This window comes from Panthera onca, chromosome D1 (genome assembly GCF_046562875.1).
Source record: "Panthera onca isolate mPanOnc1 chromosome D1, mPanOnc1 haplotype 2, whole genome shotgun sequence".
In the NCBI taxonomy this organism is placed as follows: domain Eukaryota; kingdom Metazoa; phylum Chordata; class Mammalia; order Carnivora; family Felidae; genus Panthera; species Panthera onca.
In genome coordinates, this window is record NC_138348.1 from 11,631,885 (window position 1) to 11,652,884 (window position 21,000).

Here is a 21,000-nt window from a genome sequence, read left to right on the forward strand (position 1 = left end):
ATTGGGGCCCTCTCTATGATGTATCTCTGTAACTTGCTTAGGACTGCCCCCAAGGTCTGGAGCTGTTCTCTTATTTCCTTGTCTCTAATCTGGTGTAGATCTCCTGGGAGTTTTCCTAAACATGGGGTGGGGGGAGGGATCACCCATATAATAACTAGAAAGGGGAGAGTTCTAGTGCCCCAGGCATACATCAGGCATGCAGGAGGGCCAGCGGTAGTAAATCTGGCCATGAGAGATTAGTCTCGTGGTGGAACTTAGCCAGGGTTTCCTTGAGGGTGCGATTCATCCGCTCTACTTTCCCTGAGCTCTGGGGTCGGTAAGCAGCGTGCAGTTTCCAGGGAATGTTGAGGGACTTTGTCAGGGTCTGTGTAATGTCTGACACAAATGCATGTCCGTTATCACTGTGTGTGGTTAAGGGTAGACCAAACCGAGGCACAATCTCCTGTAGAAGAGCTTTGGCCACCTCATTACTTCATTCCGTTCTGGTCAGGAATGCTTCGACCTATCCCAAATATGTGCAGATTACTACAAGAAGGTACCTTAACCCTTTATTTGGTTGTATGTCGGTAAAGTCCACCTCTAAGTCTTCTAAAGGGGTGGTCCCTATCCTTTGTGTGCCAAGTGGGGGCCGTGGGGCAGACTGAGCATTGTTTTTGGCACACGTTACACATTGTTCACCGACAACTTGGCATAATGCCAGCTGCTGGCTGATATAGTAGTTCTTTTTGCGGAGGGCCTCTAGCACAGTTTTCCCTAGGTGAGTGAGTTGGTGATATTCCTTCACTAGGTATTTTCCCATAGATGACGGGACAAAGATGTGTCCATTTGGCATGACCCACCATCCTTCTTTGCTTAGTGTGCCCCTTTCTGTTGAGGCCCAACTTCTTTCCTCGTTTGTGTACAGGGGTGGGGAGACTTCCTTCTGGGGCGCAAGAGTCATAGTGTAGGCAGGAGCTTCTCCTGGGTCACCACAGGTGGCTGCTCTGGCTGTTTTTTTGGCCAGATGATTTCCTTGAGTTATGGGGTCATCTTTCTGATGTCCCTTACAGTGTAGGATAGCCACCTTGTCTGGCAGCCATATGGCCTCAAGAAGCTTTAGTATTTCTTCCTTGTTTTGGATAGTTTTCCCTGCAGCAGTAAGGAGGCCTCTTGCTTTATAGATGGCCCCGTGTACATGCACAGTAGTGAAGGCATACCGAGAATCAGTATAGATGTTAACTTGTTTACCTTTGCTAAGGATGAGGGCTCGGGTTAATGCATACAGTTCAGCTCGTAGTGCCAACCATCTTTTCGGCAAGGCCTTGGCTTCCAGAACTTTGGTAGTTGTGGTTACCACATATCCTGCTCTTCAGCTGCCCTCTTGTAAATAGCTGCTCCTGTCGCTGAACAGATGATCTCCGCGCTTGTCATAGCCTGGTCTTGGAGGTCCAGGCGGCTGGCATAGACTTCATCCACTACTCTGGAACAGTCATGGTTGGGTTCTCCCTTCTCCGTGGGAAGGAAGGTGGCCAGGTTTACTGTTCTTACTGTTTCAAGAGTGACCCTTGGGTTTTCATAGAGAAGGTCTTGGTACTGTGTCAGCTGAGAATTGGAGAGGAAACGATATCATTGGGTGCTCATGAGGGATGTGACCGCGTGTGGGACCTTAACATTAAGTGTTTGTACCATTGTGAGTTTGTCTGCCTCCTTGATGAGCATGACTGTGGCTGCCAGTGCTCTGAGGCATGGTGACCATCCTGCAGCCACAGGATCAAGTTTTTTTGACAGGTAGGCTACTGGCTGTTGCCAAGGCCCCATGCTCTGAGTGAGCACTCCAAGGGCTCTTTTCTTTTTCATGTATTAAGAGGTTAAAGGGCCTTTCTATATCAGGCAAACCCAGGGCTGAGGCTCATCCCGGAGCCGACTTCATTTCTGTGAAAGTGGCCCTTGCCTCCTCAGTCCATGCGAGGGGCTCCCAGTCTGGCCCTCCCAACAGGTCATAGAGGGGCCTTGCTATGGCTGAGAATCTGGAAATCCAAATGTGACAGAACCCTGTGGCCCCTAAAAATTCATGTAAGCCTCATTTTACTTGGGGATGTGGTAGTGTGGTGATAACCTTCTTCCTTTCCGGTCCTAGTTCTCTTTTTCCTTTTGTGAGGAGGAAGCCTAAGTATCGGATCTGCTGCTGACAAATCTATGCCTTTTTCCAAGAGGACTGGTACCCCGAGTAGGACAGAAGCTGCAGGAGGGCATTGGTACCTTTCATACAGTCTTCTTGGGTGTCGCTGGCAAGGAGGAGTCATCTACATATTGGAGAAGGACACACCCTGTGGTTTCCCTCGGAAAGTCGGTGAGGTCTGCAGCTAGTGCTTCCCCAAAAAGAGTGGGTGAGTTCTTGAAACCTTGGGGAAGTCGTGTCCAGGTAATCTGCATCTGGCACCCTGTAACGGGCTTAGTCCATTCAAAGGCAAAAGATGGTTGACTTTGAGGAGCCAGGTGGAGGCAGAAGAAAGCATCCTTTACGTTGAGGCATGTAAGCCATCTGACTGACCCTGGAATTTGTCTGAGAAGGGTATACAGGTTTGGAACCACTGGGTGTAAGAAAATAGTCACTTTGTTAATGACCTTCAAATACTGTACTGGTCGGTATCCTCCTCCTGGCTTCTTGACTGGCAAGAGCGGGGTATTCCAAGCCAATTGGCACTTGATTAGAATACCTGCTTCTCTGAGCTTGGTCAGGTGCTCTTGTATACCCATTCTAGCCTTGAGTGGAAGGGGGTACTGTCTTTGTCTCTGAAGTTGGGTTCCAGGGAGCAGGTCAACAATGATGGGGGCCTAACTCCAAGCTAGTCCATGTGAGTTATCTTCAGCCCATTCAGAGGGGAATGTAAGCCTGAATTCTGAGGGGCTACAGGGTTGGGCCTGGGTGCAGAATAGTCTCCATTCTTCTTCCCTTGGCAGGGTAATTGCCAAGACCAGGGTTTCCTTTTGCCTTGGGTTTAATTGGAAGCTAGTGTGTCCAGTGGGTTCAAAAGTTATTTGGGCCCCAAGTTTGGAGAGCAGATCTTGGCCCAGGAGGGGAATCAGGCAGTCAGGTAAGTAGAGGAACTCATGTCGGACCTTGTGACCCCCAAGTTCACATTGTCGAGCTTGACAGAAGGGCTGTTGTATCGCCTATGTCCCAGTAGCCCCAAGTGTGGTTGCCGTCTTTTGGCTGAAAGGGGCTACCAGGGAAGTAACAACCGAGTGTTCAGCCCCAGTCTCAACCATGAAAGTTATTGTTCAGCCCCCTACTTTCATTTCGACCGTGGGCTCATGGGGGCCAAGAGAGAAATAGCCTGGTCCCCCTCTGTCCGATTCTATCCCAGCCAGGCCAATGAGGTTCTCACCTCGAGGTTCCTCCTGATATCAGCTGGGTTTTGAGGGCCCCTTCCAATTCGGACATTCATTCTTCCAGTGTCCCTTCTCTTTGCAGTATGCACATTGGTCCTTTGCTAAGGGGGCTCTGGGCTTCCCCCCTTTTGGTGGCTGGGGTCTTTCCATCTTTACAGTGTCTGTTTCTTTTAGTGCTGTTGTGAGAAGGGTGGCTTTCTTTTTTAGTCTTTTCTCTGCTTCTCTCCACTTCTCTTTTGGCTGCGACTTCTCTGTTCATGAAAACTTTATTGGCGACCTCTATCAGCTGAGTGACATTCATCCCAGCAAAGCCCTCCAACTTCTGCAGTTTTCTTCTGATATCTGGGGCAGCCTGTGCCACAAAGGAGGTATTTACCATTTGTTGACTTTCTGGTGCCTCGGGGTCAAACGGGATGTATACATGGTATGCTTCACATAGCCTTTCATAGTAGTCTCTGGGAGACTCCCCAGGCTGCTGTGTGACTGATAATATTTTAGTCATGTTCATGGGCTTTTTGAGTCCAGCTCGGGTTCCCTGAAGGAGGGCTTCCTGGTATCATCAGATGTGGGCTTGTCCCTCTTCTGTGGTGAAATCCCATGTTGGACATTCTTCAGGTGTGGCAGTTAGAGCCCAGACAGCAGGGTTATTGATCCCCGGAGGTGCGTGATCTAGATACTGTCATGTTTCTCTCATTCTTCTTCTTTCTTCTGTATTAAACAGAGTACAGAGTAACTGTTGACAATCTTCCCAAGTCGGTCGATGGGTCTGGAAGAGGGACTCTATCAAGTCGACCATTGCTTGTGGCTTTTCAGAGTATGATGGAGTGTTGTGTTTCCAATTGAGGAGGTCAGTTGTAGAGAAAGGTTGATAATACATCATGGAATGGCTGGGCTGGACTGTTATGTCCTTATTCTGCCTTTCAGGCTCTCTCATCTCCCTTACAGGCATTTGGAGAGCATTAGGTCTGGATCTGGGGTGCAGTCTGGCTTCTAGCCCTGATGGGGGAGGGTTCTCCAGGTCTGGGAGTGGAAGAGAGATGGGCAGCACGTCCAGGGCCAAAGGAGAGACAGATGAGGAGGAGTTTCAAGCTCAGGGGGAGGGGGGAGGGAGCCTGGTGAGTCATAAGGTGGCGGAAAGATGGGATCTTCCTCCGGGTCTCCTGCAAACACTAGGGAAGTGGTGGGTTGCTTCTTTGGCTCCCTGGGTGAGTCTCCAGATAAGGTAGCTAAAATCTTTGCCTGACTCTTCTTGCTATGGATGAATTGCACCCAAGGCTGAGGATTTTGGGCAATTCCAAGCCAGGAATCAATGTATCAAAATTGACCAGGGTGACCTGGGTTCCCAGTGAATATCAGCCAAACCCGCTGCACTATTTGAGCATCTAATGTCCCTTTCGGGGGCCATCCTACATTGAATATGGGCCATTCTAGTTCATAAAAGGTCCTTAACTTCCTGGGTGTCATTTTCATCCGGTAATCACCTGAAAATCCATTTTTTAAATATTTGAGCATGACCTCTAAAATCGTAGGCTTACTCTGTTTTGATCCCATTATTAATTCTTTTCTCGTGTTTGGTGTCATGGAGACAGACAAAGGGAGGGTATCCCCTCAGATGAGAGGACCAATCAGATACTCCATTGGTCACATTCCCGAGGGAAACTTTAGATGAAGCTTGGCCGTAGCAGACTCAGCTTTGTGACTTGCAATTGGAGTCTAATCCGATGACGCCCTGGACCATATGCCTTTCATTGTGAGACAGGAGAGCCCACTCAGACTCTGTAGACTTTTGGGGACCTTCAGGGTGCCCATCCATGGAGCCACAAACTCAAACTAGACTGGCAAGACTATCCTAGCCGCACGTTCACATACACACACACACGAGAGGCTATTACATTCCCTCCTGCAAAATTTTCTACCTGTAAGACCACTAAGCTCTCTGGGGAGTGATCAGGTCCCTCTTACACCCTTTTGGGTAGGCCTGACTTCTTTGGGGCCCCAGTCTTACCAGTTCTGATGTCAGGTCCAGGTCTTCACCTACCAGGTCTCTTTGAGTCCAGCATGAACGATGAAGCAGGGCTAACCTGAGGCGACGAATAGGAGACTGCTGAAATTCAGGCAGGGCATGCCTTCTCCTTTGAGATTCCTCACTCTGTCACTGCCTCGCCATTCTTCCAAACCGGTGTCAACAATGGTCCAGCCCAGTTGGGTTTCCCAGTCAGGTAACCAAATATGTTATGGAACCAGGCTGGAACGCTGGTGGAAAAACCAAGCAGCATTCAGAGATATTGGTGGATAGACTTATTTAACATTGGTGGGGCTCAGAGGAGACTGTTTCTCCAAAGATCTGAGGGCCAAATGCAAGTGGAAAGGGTAATTTATAGTTGTCAGCTTCCATATCTGTGGTGGGTTTTCATGCGCTCGGCAAACAGAGCAAGAAGGACTCAGGAGAGGGGTCTCTAAGCTAAAGACCAGAGCTTGTTTTAGTCCCTTTGGCCATCTTTGCCACAGTACTTTATTCATTTCTCCAACAATAAAAAAGAATGGACTACTGATACATGCTACAACATGGATGAACCTTGAAAACATCATGCTAAGTGAAAGAGCAAGTCACAAAGGACCACATATGACATGATTCCATTTTAATGAAATCTTCAGAATTTCCAATAAACCTTTTTATTTAAAAAAAATTTTTAATGTTCATTTATTTTTGAGAGACAGAGAGTGAGCACGTGAGTGAGTGGGGGTGGGGCAGAGAGAAAGGGAGACACAAAATCTGAAGTAGGCTCCAGGCTTTGAGCTGTAAGCACAGATCCTGATGCGGGGCTGGAATTCATGAACTGCAAGATCATGACCTGAGCCAAAGCTGGATGCTTAACCTACTAAACCACCAAAATGCCCCTCCAATAAAGCTTTTTAAAAAAACAACAGAGAACAAAGATGGAAAGTGTGTAGGACCAAAGGTGACATTCTTGGGAAGGTCTGTGGCAGGTATTCTGTAGAGATTTGGTAATAATGAAAAAGGAAATGAACCATGGAAATTAAAGGTCCTAAGAAAATAAAAAAGTAAAATACAAACCCATGTCTGTTCCTAAGTCACCATACACAAAAGAAACTGCCCTTCTTATATCAACATTGTTACAGCAAATACTCGGTGCCCAGGAAGAGACAAGTGACACGCACTTGGGGAATCAGAAAAGACTTTATTTCTCACCGGTGCTGGCCCAGCAGAGTTACCTCCAAAGGCTGAACCCCAAGCCCTGATGTGGCGTACTTTTATGCCTGGCCAGCTTCTGGGTACTTGGAAACTTTCTATCGGCTGCACAGGTGGGTGGGATTGCAGGGGCTCAAGGAAAAAATGGGGGGCACTTATTGGTTGTGCTATGTGGGCTGCAAGAGACAAGCAAGATTACAGAAGCCAAAAGTATGCAAGGGGAGTATCCAGCTATGGACATTTAGCTGACTCTTTTTTTTTTTTTTATCTGTTTTTGCCAGCTTTCCTTCTCAACATAAGAGGGCACACTTAAACTAAGGCACACAGTACACTTAAAACCATGCTAGATTCCTGCATGGCCCTGCAGAGTCTCAGACCTCAGGCTCTGGTAGAACCATGATTGATTACTACTGCCAGGATCCTAGCAATCCCCCCACCTGTTGTGCTGTGGTGTGGTACAGATATATCATTCACCAACAAGACATACTGGACAGCTCCATGCTCTTGGGACAGAACTGAGCCAATTAAAGAATGGAGGAGGAGGGGGGGCAGCTCCTTGGGTCAGAAGTAGAAATAAAGAGATTCACCATAGATTTCTTGAAATAGCCATTTTTCTCTTTATGCAATTAAAATATGGCTTGTGCCAATTAGAGTTACATATAGATTGCCAGGAATATATTACATGGCTATGAAGACGACCAAACAAACCAATGATTATGAAGTGGCAAGTAAACTGGAATAAATTTTATATTATATGAAGTATATTTCTTACATATGTATGATATGTCTATTACAACGCGACACCAAACACAGTCTAACAATGTGAAGTCTTCTTAGACCTTCGTTAACCAGTAGAGGGAGATCCATTGCAAGAGTCTGTAGTGATTGAGAAGTTAACATAGGGCAGTAGGCAGGTCTGACTAGTGATAGTGATGATACTAACTTTAGTGTGTGTAACTCTTCACAGTTAATATCCACAAACATTTGGTCTTCATGACAGCTTGGCTAATAAATGAGGAAGCAGAGCCTCAGCTCCACTTGCTGAGGTGACTTAGTGTGTTTATTAGCATCACCCAAGGGGACAGGATGTTAGCACCTCTGCCATAGTGGGCCAGATAGGATACTCTTTTTCCCCCCAGTAGTTACCACTCTAGCTGGGATTACCCCTTCAAATATCTTGGCATGCATGCCCAAGAGAGGCTGAATACATCCACCTCTGTGTTGTGCCCAGGAGATAAGAATATTTCTCTTCGATACTTCTCTTCATCCCAAGCACTCAGCAATCTTTCAGTCTCTTTAATGTTTCAGTAAAGATAAGAAAATTCTGACTGTAAGAAAATTCTTCCTTGAACTAAGCTATAAATTCTTTCCAAGTGACTTCCACCTATTGAAAGGGCGGGCCTAACGCTGGGCCTACGCTGGCCGACTCCATCTTGTTCTGTGTCCTTCACCTAGACCACGCCTCCACCCCTTGAGTAACCTCCCGCTCACCCGTTCAAACTTCCTGGTCAAAACACGCCCAGCGACCTGCGTAACAGGACTCCGACCCTTCCCCAGCCAATCAGGTGAGGCCACAGCCATTACCTCACCAACTGCCCCTAGGCCCCAATAAAACCTTTGTCCTTTTGAAACTCGCTCTCTCTCCCTGGTATCTCACCGCTGCATCGCTCCATCGGTGCAGGTAGGGGATTGAGCTCGAGCTCGAGCTAGCTCGAATAAAGGCTCTTTTGCTTTTGCATCGGACTCAGCTCCCTGGTGGTCTTTGGGGATCACAAATTCTGGGCATAACACTATCACTTTTCATCTGCAAAAGGGACACTAAATATCCTCCCTACTTCATAAGATGCAGAAAGAGATAGGTGGAGCTAAATAACCCAATACCTTCCCTTACCCTGTTCAGGAGGAAGATAGTAAGCAGAGAACCCAGCTGAACTATGTTCAAACTTCTGACCTAAGAAGTTGAGATAGGGTCACCTGGGTGGCTCAGTGGGTTAAGCGTCTGACTTTGGCTCAGGTCATGATCTCACTGTCTGTGGGTTCGAGCCCCACATTGGGCTCTGTGATGACAGCTTGGGGCCTGGAGCCTGCTTCTGATTCTGTGTCTCCCTCACTCTCTGTTTCTGCTCTATCTCTCTCTCTTTCTCTCAAAAGTCAATAAACATTAAAAAAATTTTTTTTTAAAGTTGAGATAGTATGAAGCAAAGGAAAAAGAAGATAAAAACAAAGGGAAGCAAACCATGAGAGACTTAAATACAGAGAACAAATTGTGTGTTGCTGGAGGGGAGGTGGATGGGGGGATGGGTTAAATGGGTGAGAGCATTAAGGAGGGCACTTTTTGGGATGAGCAATGGGTGTCATAAGTAAGAGATGAATCACTGGGTTCTACTTCTGTAGCCAAGGCTACATTGTATGTTAACTAACTTGAATTTAAATAAAATTTAAAAAAAGAAAAAGAAAAGAGGTTGAGATAGTATGTCTATTGTCGAAGCTGCTAAATTCGCATTAATTCATTATGAGACAATAGAAACCTAGTATCCCCATGGCAAGTTTTAGTTTGCTTCTTTGTAAAGCTATCCCCCTCTAAACTTTGCAATTGATATCCCAATGAAGCTGTTATCTTTTTTAAAAAGTTCCTTTGTAGAAAGTTTGTCCTATATCAATTCAGGAAACAGTCATGGAGCATCTATTTGATGACAGGCACTGGAACACAAAGATGAAGAAGTTAAAAGTCTGAAAATCCTCAGAGAAATTATACAATTAGATGCATAACTATTATCTGAGTCAGAAAGTGATGGAAGCCACAAAGGAATAACATGTATAAGCCATGAGAGTTTAGGTTAGGGAGAAATCCTGTCTAGGTGAGGGTATCAAGAAGGGTTATCCTGGAATGGCTGTGGGGTATATGATAGGGAATCAGTAAGAGGCTCAGGAAGGATTTCATGGTGCAGTAAATGTCTTTGTGGAGTTAGAGATCACCTGTAAATAGCTGATCCCATCAGCAACAAAATCTGGGACTAGTACTGGAAAGAGAAGAAAGTGGTGAAGGGTGGTGGTAGGAATGACTCAGAGCCAGAGTGATGGAGTCATGAATTTTGGAGGGTCTAAGGAGCGGCAAGTCACCAAGAATAGATTGACTGAGAGTTGCACAGGAGAAAAACAGGAAGTTTTGGTAAAGGGAAATTTTAGAATTTTAGATTTTGAAATTAAGCAGTTTCCCATTATGGTGAGGTCTGGGAGAAGGCTGCCAAATCATGTGACTGGGGTGGCATAGAATTTCAAGTTGGTGGAGGTATAGAGGTCAAGACAGTGTGAAGCTAGAGAATTTGGAGAGGCATTGACCTTGAAACCATTTAGTTCATCTTTATGTTTGCCCTTAAATGTAAAGGGCTTAATAAATGTTGGCTTGAGAAACATGCAGAAGAATGAAATAATCACAATGAGGTGAAGTTGATCTACAAATATTTCTTGCATTATTGAGCTTGATATTTGGTCTTCGGGAAAGGCAATAAATGGGTGAAGAATATATCATTCCTTGCCATTCCTAGCCTTGTGTAGCTGATTGCCCAAACCCATTCGTTGATCACCTTGAGAAGAGTGGTGTCTTGAGACCAATCAGATATAATAGAGGCAGTGCACAGAGAGAAACTATTCAGTTTTTCCCTCTACCTTTCTGTTACATCTGACAGAATTTCAAGACTAATTTTAGATTTTCAAGACTAATTAATAATTCCAGTGAAATAAACAGATACTTGATAATCAATAGCTGTCTTCCCCTCTCTTCTCTTGCCTTCCCAAAACATAAATATTCACATAGACTTAAGTGTCCCCTATTCATCTGGCTTTTTATGGCCTCATAACAAGGCCTTTCCCAGCATCTGGGATCCAGCTGGATAGTCCTCTCCAGTAAACATTCATCAGCCTAATGGCCTGCCTCTAATCACAGCTGCCTCTTCTGTTTGAAATTGAGCCCCAATGACATAATGCTTAGAAGTACGAAGATAAAGCAAGTTCAGGGTGGTTGTACATTTCCCAAGTCACATCAGCTCTGGATCATTATCAGATCTATTTTAAGGGACAACTCAGTGTTGCAATGAACAGAACTTAATTGGATACATGATCCCCAAAGTCTCCATGTTTGTCAAAGCTTCTGGTCTTAGCAAGGCTTCTTTAGGAAGAGCTTCTTCTGCTGTGGGCTTACTCAGCAGGGGATACACAGCAATGTGGCTTCCTAGAAGAAGCTCTACCCATCCCATCACTCCAAACAGGACTGAAATACCGGACTCTCTTTAAAGAATATACAGTAGACACTGTAGAGGGCCATATCTGCCTGACATATGTGGTTGGGCAACTATTTTCTAGGTCATACCACCTTGCTGGTTTATAGATCTATTCTGAGACTGAAAATAGATTCCAAGAGACCACCTTCTCCACTTACCCTGGATCCAGAAAAATAAACTTCTATGCTATTTTTGATGAGCTAAAACAACTGTTTACAAAGGCAGACAAGACCAGCCTCCTATGACTCAGCCTTCTGTATGCCTCCTCCCATGTAACCCCTCATTTCCTGATTCTGGGTTCCTCATCTTTCTCATTACTGCTTACCTTTGTGTTCTCATGCAGCCTTCCTTCGTCTCTTCCGATTGGCACAGGCTTACATTATGGCTCTTCCCAACAACTGGTCGTGATCTGGGGAGCCGCCACAATTGAGAACAACTGCTATAGAGAATCCCTCTCCATGGCCTTTCCTTCAAAGGCCAAGTCTCCAAATCTGTTCTAGTTTCCCCAATCTTGAGGATTCTTTCACTTGACATTGCTAGCCATTGTACCTACTTTTCATTTCTTTCTCTTCTTTAACTACTAAACTTATATCTCGCTTTCTTTAGCACCTGGCTTTATGCAGATTCCCTGGTCCTCACTCCAGGTACCCCATCTGGGATGGATGGGCTTCTATTGAAACTGTGTTGATCACACCCTCCTTCCTGCTTGTTATGTCCAATGGCCTTTTGTTCCTGTTTCTCCTCTTTGATTTCCATACCACATTCACCAAGTGTCACTGAGTGGTGAGGGCTGAGGATCAGGACAAGGACTTTGGATGTCCTCAGGCTATTAAAGAACTACAACAAACTAATGAATATTCTTGAGCAAGGAATAGCATGATTAGCTGTGTGCTCTAGGGAAGTCCGCCTCCAGGTTAAGAAGGAAGAACTAAAATGGAGAGAGTCTCAAGGCAGAAAGACAGTTAGAGGGGCAGTGGCTGATGATGAACAATCAGGTTAGAACCACTAACAAAAGGGGGCTGGGGTGGAGACATCACAAAAGGAAGCCTTGATTCTATTGATAGTATTTTATTCTGCAAATGTCAAAGAGAGTCCTTTCTGAAGTTTTGCCTTGGAGAGGAGGGAGGGAAGGAGAAAGGCAAGAATTTTTTAAAAAATCGGTCTTACAGCACCCCATCTTTATACCCATCAATCTGCAATAAGGAGTGTTTGTTTTTATTTTTATTACTTTCATCTAGAACAGGTTAATTGCATACAAACTACTGCAATGGCAATGGTGATCTTTTTCCCCGTATCAAGCCTTAGAGAGACCCCAAGAAAGTAGGCATAAGGTCAGGTGCTGGGAATTTGTAGAAGGGGTCTAAATTTTTTAGCCTCACATTGGGGGACTATGGCCTTGGTAGAAGAGAAATGGGTGGGACTTAGGTGTGGAGAAGGGAAACTACAGATTTTTCTCATCTAGATGCAAGCTGCAGAGCTGCCAACATAAACAGGGTGTGGCCACCATTTCTCACAAATCCTTGAAGGAAGCCACAAGTCCTGTGGGTTTGCACAATGCCCACTTCCTCCTCTTCCTTGCATGTCCCTCCCAAGGACACAGAAATAGAATTCAAGTCTTTTCAAGTTGGGTATTTGATAAATCACAAACAAAATGTACACAAGGGAAATCATGCTGTAGGCAAACCACTAAAGGTTATTTACTTTTAAACTCCCTGCATATAGATAAAAATGAGGTCTATCAGATGATTCCCACCCTCCTATTGCCATCCATTTTTCTTGTCCTTCTGGGATGAAGTTGGATGTAAGGACTGAGGATGGACTTTGGATTCTAGAAAACCTGAGCACAAATTCTAGCATTGCCTCAATATGTCTTGTGACCTTTGGCAAGCATGTCTCCAAAATTCCATTTTGTCATCTGAAAATGCATTTAAGAATGCTTTCCTTTCAGAGCTACTGTGGGGATATTATGAAATAAAGTTTGCAAAAAGTTCAATCCACACAACCCAAAGTGATAGTATATGCCTGTCTTCTTTCCTCATTCTCTTTACTCCACAGAATCTTAGAATTTTCCAGAGCCCATAAGGTCAACTAGTTCTGACTCTCTCTTGTTCTCTCTTTTTTTGATAGCCTATTTTCAGATTTTTATCAGATTTATTGAGATATAATTGACATATGACATTGCATTAGCTTAAGGTGTTTAACGTAATGACTGTATATTTGTATATATGGTGAAATGATCACCACAGTAGGTTGAGTTAACATTAATCACCTCATATCGTTACAATCTTTTTTTGTGATGAGAATTTTAAGATCTACTCAGGAAATTTCAAATATAAAGTATAATATTATAGTCACCATGCTATGCATTATATTCCTAGGAGGTATTTATCATATAACTGGAAGTATGTACCTTTTGAACACCTTCACCCATTTCCCTTACCCCCACCTCCCACCTCTGGCAATCCCCAATTTGTTCTCTGTTTCTATGAGTTTGTTCATTTTTAATTCTACATATAGGTGAGACCACCACTGTCAAGTATACTATTTTCTCCTTACTTTCAGTGCTGGAAAATCTACCTCTTTCTAGACCATCCATTCCACCTTTGGACTGGCCTATTGTTTTCCTATAATCTCTGTCTCTCTATCTCTCCCTCTCTTGTTACTCATTTAGTCCTGGTTCCAACCCTTGGAGTCATCCAAAAGATATTTTTACACTGGAAAGTTTCTGTAAAATATCTAGTGCTTTACAAAGGTAATTGCTGTTGTTTGAAATAGTTACACTATTTTGAAGCCAAAAGGCACTCTTGGCTTTCAGTGCCTCTGGGGATATCTTTTTGGAACAAGACCAGAGACCAAGAATATGATGAAAGTAGGGCCAATGGAAATCAACTCCACCCAACCAAAGCTGGCGTCTTCTTTACCCCTGAGGCCAACCACCCAGCCAACCTTCCAATAGGTGCTCCCTGGGACATGTCATAATCCCACAACTAAGAGAGACCCAGTACTTGGGAGAGAACTGGCCTCCCTTTAAAGTCTTGTGAAGTCCTTCCCTTAGTGGCCAATTTAAAGTAGCTCCATCCATATTTTACTGATCTCTTTGACCAAAACCAATGCTTCAGGTGCTAGCAGAGATGGGTTTTCACCGTAGTTCTGTGCGTCTGGTCTTAGCCATCTGACCAAAGCCCAGAGTTTAAGAAGTTGTAGGTGAGTCTGCCCTTTGTCCTTCTTTAGGAATGGTGAATTCTACAATCACAAAATGGGAGTGTTGGAAGACTTTTGAAGGAAGGGGAGATAGATCAGACAGGATGCTGGCTTCCCCTCTCCCTACTGCTCCGACCTTAACCAGAGGAGCTGGACTTCACCTATTTTACATTCTGTACTTCTGCAGAAAATTTTGTTTCGAAAAATGTTCTGCTTTTCACAAGTGGAAAAAAGGAAGGAAAGTGGACTAGAAAACACTCTTTTTATTATATAGACAGGAGATAAGAAGATTAAGACTCAGAATGGCAAATAATTTTTCCCAAGGTCACACAGCAAAAAGGTAGGAGAATAGGACTTGAATCAACATTTTTTTTTTTAATTCTCAAGTTAGTTAACATACAGTGTAGTCTTGGCTTCAGGATTAGAACTGAGGGATTCATCACTTACATAAAACACCCAGTGCTCATCCCAACAAGTGTCCTCCTTAATGTCCACCACCCATTCTCCCCACCCCCATCACCCTCAGTTTGTTCTCTGTATTTAAGAGTCTCTTATGATTTGCCTCCCTCTCTGTTTTTATCCCATTTTCCCTTCTCTTCCCCTATGATCATCTGTTACATTTCTCAAATTCTGTATGAGTGAAATCATGTAATATCTGTCTTTCTCTGGCTGACTTATATTGCTTAACATTTTTTTAAAAAGCTTTCAGTCTAGTGCTTTTCATGTTATTCTAGGCTCATGAGTGTATGCATGTGCAAGTGTGTTTGCATCAAAACAAATCACAGGTTTCCTTGGATCCTCTCTAGTTGCCAATGAGACTTCCAGGTTTTAGAATAAGGTAAAGCAGGGGTGTCTGGGTGGCTCAGTCGGTTAAGTGTCCAACTTCGGCTCAGGTCATGATTCTGCTGTTTGTGGTTTGAGCCCTACGTCGGGCTCTGTGCTGACAGCTCAGAGCCTAGAGCCTGCTTCAGATTCTGTGTCTCCCTCTCTCTCTGACCCTCCCCCACCCTCACTCTGTCTCTCTATCTCTCTCAAAAATAAATACACATTAAAAAACTTAGAATAATGTAAAGCAGAAAGAACTACTCCTAGAAAAGGAGATATAAATGAACAACTCAGGAAACAGATGCTGGGGAGGATGTGGAGAAACGGGAACCCTCTTGCACTGTTAATGGGAATGAAAACTGGTGCAGCTGCACTGGAAAACAGTGGGGAGGTTCCTCAAAAAATTAAAAATAGAACTGCCCTATGACCCAGCAATAGCTACTAGAAATTTATCCAAGGGATACAGGAGGGCTGATTCATAGGGGCACATGTACCCCAATGTTTATAGCAGCACTTTCAACAATAGCCAAATTATGGAAAGAGCCTAAATGTCCATCAACTGATGAATGGATAAAGAAGATGTGGTTTATATATACAATGGAATATTACTTGGCAATGAGAAAGAATTAAATCCTGCTATTTTCAGCAATGTGGATGGAACTGGAAGGTATTATGCTGAGTGTAATAAGTCAGTCAGAGCAGGACAGATATCATATGTTTTAACTCATATGTGGATCTTGAGAAACTGAACAGAAGACCATGGGGGAAGGGAAGGGGAAAAAATAGATACAGAGAGGGAGGGAGGCAAACCACAAGAGACTCTTAAATACAGAGGACAAACTAAGGGTGGATAGGGAGTGGGGGAGAGGGAAAATGGGTGATGGGAATTGAGAAGGGCACTTGTTGGGATGAGCACCAGGTGTTGTATGTAAGCCAATTTGACAATAAATTATATTCATAAAAAATAAATGAATTTTTAAAAAGGAGATATAGGTTCTAATTCCACCTCTCCTGTCAAACAGCTGTACAGACTTTCACTATCTCTCTCTTTGGCTTTAGTTTTATCATTTATAATGGGAAAAGGCTAGCCTAAATGGTTTCTACTTCTATTATTTTAAGTATATCTTCAGAGTTTTCTGGACCTCCATGCAGCATTTAAAATAGTACAGGCCCAGGGGCACCTGGATGACTCAGTTGGTTAAGCATCTGACTCTTGATTTCAGGTTAAGGTCATGATCTCTTGGTTGTGAAATTGAGCCCCACATGGGTTCAGTGCTGGGTGTGGAGCTTGCTTGGGATTTTCTCTCCCCACCCGTCTCTCTGCCCCTTCCCCCGTCTCTCTCAAAAAATAAAAATAAAATGAAATAAAATCTTTAAAATAGTACAGATCCAATGATCTTGGAATTAGGGCAAGTTTATAGTAAATATGTTATAAGTCTTTATTGAGCCAGTCAAATATTTACTGTGTACCTATAAAGTGTCAACACTGCTACAGATGAGAAGAAAAATGTGATGAAAGCAGAAAACACATTTCTTTTCCTACAAGTTCATCTTTCTGGGTTTTCTTTATCATACCCTACAAAGTCATCTGAACTGAAAATACCCTCTGCACCTCAGTTATATAATTTATTTGGGAGTTACCACATTAGAGCTTCATTCTACTTTATCTTGGTATGTGGCTTTAACCTTGTTAAAAGGCAAGCAGACCTTCGGCGGGGGTGGGGGGGGGCATGAAGAAATCTCTTTACAGTGATTTTCAGAATTCAGATTCCACATATCCAGTCTTGTCTAATCCGTCAGGATGGGGAAAGGATCATATCTGTTGCAGCTATGCCTATAATATGGTCCTGTGGATTGCTCAGACCCTTTCTTGAGTTCTTTTACAGCATTCAGGAAAGAGAAGCAGCTGTGCAAAGAACCGGGGATTTAAAGCTTGGTTTGGTCACTTAAGTGCTTTAGCTGTTATAACCTCAATGAGCTTCTGGTCTGTAACATGTGCCTTTCCAAATTATTGTAGATTGAACTCATTCAGCAAATATTATTTTAGGTTTACTATGTGCCAGGAACTATACAGGGCACTGAGCTTATAATGTCTTCCCAGACTTTATAGTTAAGGCTGTAGACAGAACAAGCCAGCAAACAAAAGGAAGCACACAGTGTGATGAATTAAGTCAATATATTGCTGAAAATTATTGGCAATAACACCAGCAAAGGGTATATGGTTAATGTAGCCATTGTTGTGTACAAGTACGTGCACCTGGCTTTAAGCAGCATGTGCAGTGGAGAACAAACTCTAGATTAGGGATGGAGAGACTGGGATTCAAATCCTTATACAGGGCTGATCATTTGTCAAGCAATAAGAATTATTTCTTTTTCTCTCCAATACTTGATGTAACTTACTTCTTTTAATACTCACGATCTGTGAAGTGGTCAGTACTATCATTGTCTTGGTTTTGCGGTTGAGGGAAATGAAAAGAGATTTAAGAGTGATGTGTTGGCTTGCCCAAGACCGCACAGCCTGCAGGTGGGTATACAGGGTTAGAGATGGACTCTGGCTGACATCAGAGCCCTGCTTAATGCCCACAGATAAGGTAGCAGATGTAGGACTGCTGTGTCATTTCAAAAATGCTATCAAAGTAGTGGTGGTGGCTCTCAGACCATGCAAACTATTATATATATATATATATAATATATATCCATATAAAATATGATGTGTAATATATTCATATAATACACATTATATGTACTTTTTATTATAGAGACATTTAACACATGTCATATACTCTACTTCTGTATCTTTATCTCCAGGTAATTCAGATCAAGATAAGCAGGTTATTGATGTAGTAATCATACAAAATGATTGATAATTCACTTTTATCACACTCTAAAAGTGTAATCGATATATACTATAGACTCCTGGGTTGAAATGGGGAAGAATTGTGGTGTAACTTATTAACACATTCCTTTGATGTGACTGTGAATGTGAGAAAAAAGGGGGCAAGGAATAGGTGGCCATTTATGGGCTTTCTCCCCACTGCACTGCACAATGAATGGTGCTGTTACATCTCAGGGGTGCAAGTACTTCTAAACCTACCCATCTTCACTCAAATCAGTAATAACTTTCCTCCCAGCTCTCAAAGCAACTGTCTGGTCTCCCTTCTCAGTTCCTTTTCACTCCTATCCAGCTTCCACACCTGCTTCCACACAGCAACACTGCTCTGTTATATTGTTAAACACATATTTGACAACTAGTTCCCTGTTTACAAAGAAATAATTAAAATTTTAAAAACAGACAAAAACAAAACTTTCATATTTTCCCTCTTGCCCATGGGAGAAAGGTCAAACCCCTTAGCATGGTATTTACCCAGAAAATATTTATTGAGCACCCACTATGTGCCAGGTACAGCTGTAGGTGCTAGGGATATTTCAATGAACAAAAAACACAAAAATTCCTACCAATCCTGGTTTTCCTAAGCTTACAATCTAAGGGAGACAGACAATCAGTATCAACAACCAATCGATTCTATGCAGTGGGAGAAGGTGATGCATCCTATCAAAAGAACAGAGCAGGGTAAAGTGGAACAAAAGTTCAGAAATGGAAAGAAGGTTGAAATTAAATAGGAATATGCATTACATATTTGCAATTATATATACAGCATATGCAATTATATACCTAGCATATGCAGTTGTATATACATATATTTATGAAACAAATGTTTTGCCATCTTTGCTTTGAGTTTCAAAGATCTTCCACAATTTTCCCACCTCTCACTGTCTCTCAAAACTAGACTCCTGTTATCCTCTCTTAACCCTGTTCACACTGCACTTCTGCCATGCTGACATTTTTAAAGTATCCCAAGTACTATGCTCTCCTCTGCTTTTGCAAATGCTTTTCCTGAACCAACTGTCACCCAACCCCCTCACACACCAGATTTTCATCCTGGTAACCCCATACTCACTGTTGGAACCCTCATGTGTTGCAACACATCTCTCAGAAGCTTCCACCTGCTATGCCCAACATCCAGGACACTATACAATACTTCTCTTGGGCACACCTATCACATTGTGCTGTGGTTTATCTGCTTTCTGTTTGTCCCATATATTATGTTGAACATTTTGAACCTGATAATAATGTTTTATTATTTTTTACATCATCTACAGTTAGGTCTATCAAACCTGGTGCAACGTTTGTGATCAGTTGATAATATTTGTACAGAATGAACACTGGCAATTCAGTGTTGAACTTTTATTTTTAACTCCTTTCTTTAATCTCTAAAGGGGATGCCAGTGTTTTACACCTCTATGTGCTTCATTCCACTGATTAAAGGAGAAAAAACACCTTGACCCCATAAAATCTGGTCAGAACAAACTATGATGATAAGAAACACAGAATTGCCTCTCTAGGTATTTCAATTTCTGACATATTTATTTTATTAAAAAAAAGAAAAAAGCATAAATCTGTGGCCCAAGAATCCAACCACAATGCTTGGAAACAAGTGGGAAAAAAAGGAGTATTTGGTGCAAGTTGTATTAATAACTTCCTTCAGTAAAGTGGTGACATTGACAATGAAGGTGGTGATCCAGATAATGCAAAATTGCCAGTCTAATCTGGGCCTGTCAGTTTTGCATGAACAGTGCATCAGATTAGGATGATAATGATCTCCACAAAAGACCCAATAAATGCTGTAGAGGGGGATTTGATGTTGGAAAGAGGTAGAACACCTGCTTTCCAGCGTCTCTTGTGACTCAGGGAGTCTATGATTCCGTGACAGAACAAAGCGGTTTCTTCATCTGGATTTTCACTCCCCAGGAATCTCATTTTGGGGCCTGCAGGCAGCAAAGAGAAGATACATGGCCATGGGAAGGAACATCAACATAACAACCGACTTCATCCTTTTGGGATTTTCAGAGCATCCAGAGCTTCAGGCTTTCCTCTTTGTGTTGTTTCTGGGGATCTATTCTGTAACTCTGACTTGGAACCTGGGCCTTGTTGTCTTGATCAGGATGGAGTCATGCCTGCACTCCCCCATGTATTTCTTCCTTGGAAACTTGTCCTTTGTTGACATCTCATACACGTCCTCCATCACCCCCAAGATGCTCTGTGACTTCTTCAAGCAGCAGAAGACCATCTCCTTCGTGGGATGTGCTACTCAGTTTTTCTTCTTCATCAGCATGGGGGCCACTGAATGCTGTCTCCTGGCGGCCATGGCATATGACCGCTATGCTGCTATTTCCACCCCTCTGTTCTACGCAGCCTTCATGTCACCCACCATGTGTGTGGGGATGGTCATTGCAGCATACACTGGAGGGTTCCTCACGGGATTGGTCCAAACAAGCTCCATATTCCAGCTGTATTTCTGTGGGCCACGAGTCATTAAACACTTTTTCTGTGACCTGGCACCTCTGTTAGTCTTGTCTTGTTCTAGTACCTTCCTCAGCCAGGTAGTGAACTTTCTTGTTGTGTGTGCAGTTGGTGGGACGTCAGCTCTTGTTGTCCTGGTGTCCTATTGCTACATCATTGCTGCTGTCATGAAGATCCATTCAACCCAAGGGCGGATGAAGGCCTTCAGCACCTGTGCCTCTCATCTGACCACAGTGATTCTCTTCTATGGCTCTGGTCTCTTCTCATATCTCCATTCTAGTGCTGGCTACTCACAGGACCAAGAGAAGGTTGTGTCCATGCTCTATGGAGCTGTGATTCCCATGCTGAATCCCATCATATACAGTTTGCGAAATAAGGAGATCAAAGATGCATTGAAAAAACTCAAGAACCAGAAGAAGCAGATGTTCCCTCTGTGTCTTATGGTTCTCTAAGTTAAAAAAATCTTAAATTGGGGCACCTGGGTGGCTCAGTTGGTTAAGCATCCAACTCTTGGTTTCAGCTCAGGTCATGATCTCATGATCATGTGAGTACAAGCCCCACATTTGGCTCTGTCAGCACAGAGCCTGCTTGGGATTCTCTCTCTCTCTCTCTCTCTCTCTCTCTCTCTCTCTGTTTCTCCCCCACTCAAGCTCACTCTTCCTCTCTCTCTAAAATAAATAAATAGACTTAAAAAAAGTTTGCTAAAAAAATCAAGTTTTGCTATATGTAAATAGGCATTATAATAAATGGGT

The 21,000-nt window shown here is 43.3% G+C and overlaps 1 protein-coding gene and 1 long non-coding RNA gene across 2 annotated transcripts in view; one reads left to right on the forward strand and one right to left on the reverse strand.

Annotated features, from left to right (window-relative positions):
- Positions 1–480: 480 nt before the first annotated feature.
- The window catches only part of LOC132661802 (uncharacterized), a 35,111-nt gene continuing 14,591 nt past the window's right edge, over positions 481–21,000 (reverse strand). Inside the window, exon 2 of the long non-coding RNA XR_013550227.2 lies at positions 481–5,625. This is a non-coding gene — a long non-coding RNA (uncharacterized LOC132661802). The remainder of the gene's footprint in view (positions 5,626–21,000) is intronic.
- LOC132661799 (olfactory receptor 5A1-like) lies at positions 19,707–20,714 on the forward strand. Its single transcript, XM_060606749.3, has one exon. It carries the CDS (start codon positions 19,738–19,740, stop codon positions 20,698–20,700), a length of 963 nt encoding a protein of 320 aa, XP_060462732.1. The 5' UTR covers positions 19,707–19,737; the 3' UTR covers positions 20,701–20,714.

What these genes read in the sequence shown, in the direction of transcription:
- LOC132661799 (XM_060606749.3), top strand. Translation starts at nt 19,738, where the DNA reads ATGGCCATGGGAAGGAACATCAACATAACAACCGACTTCATCCTTTTG.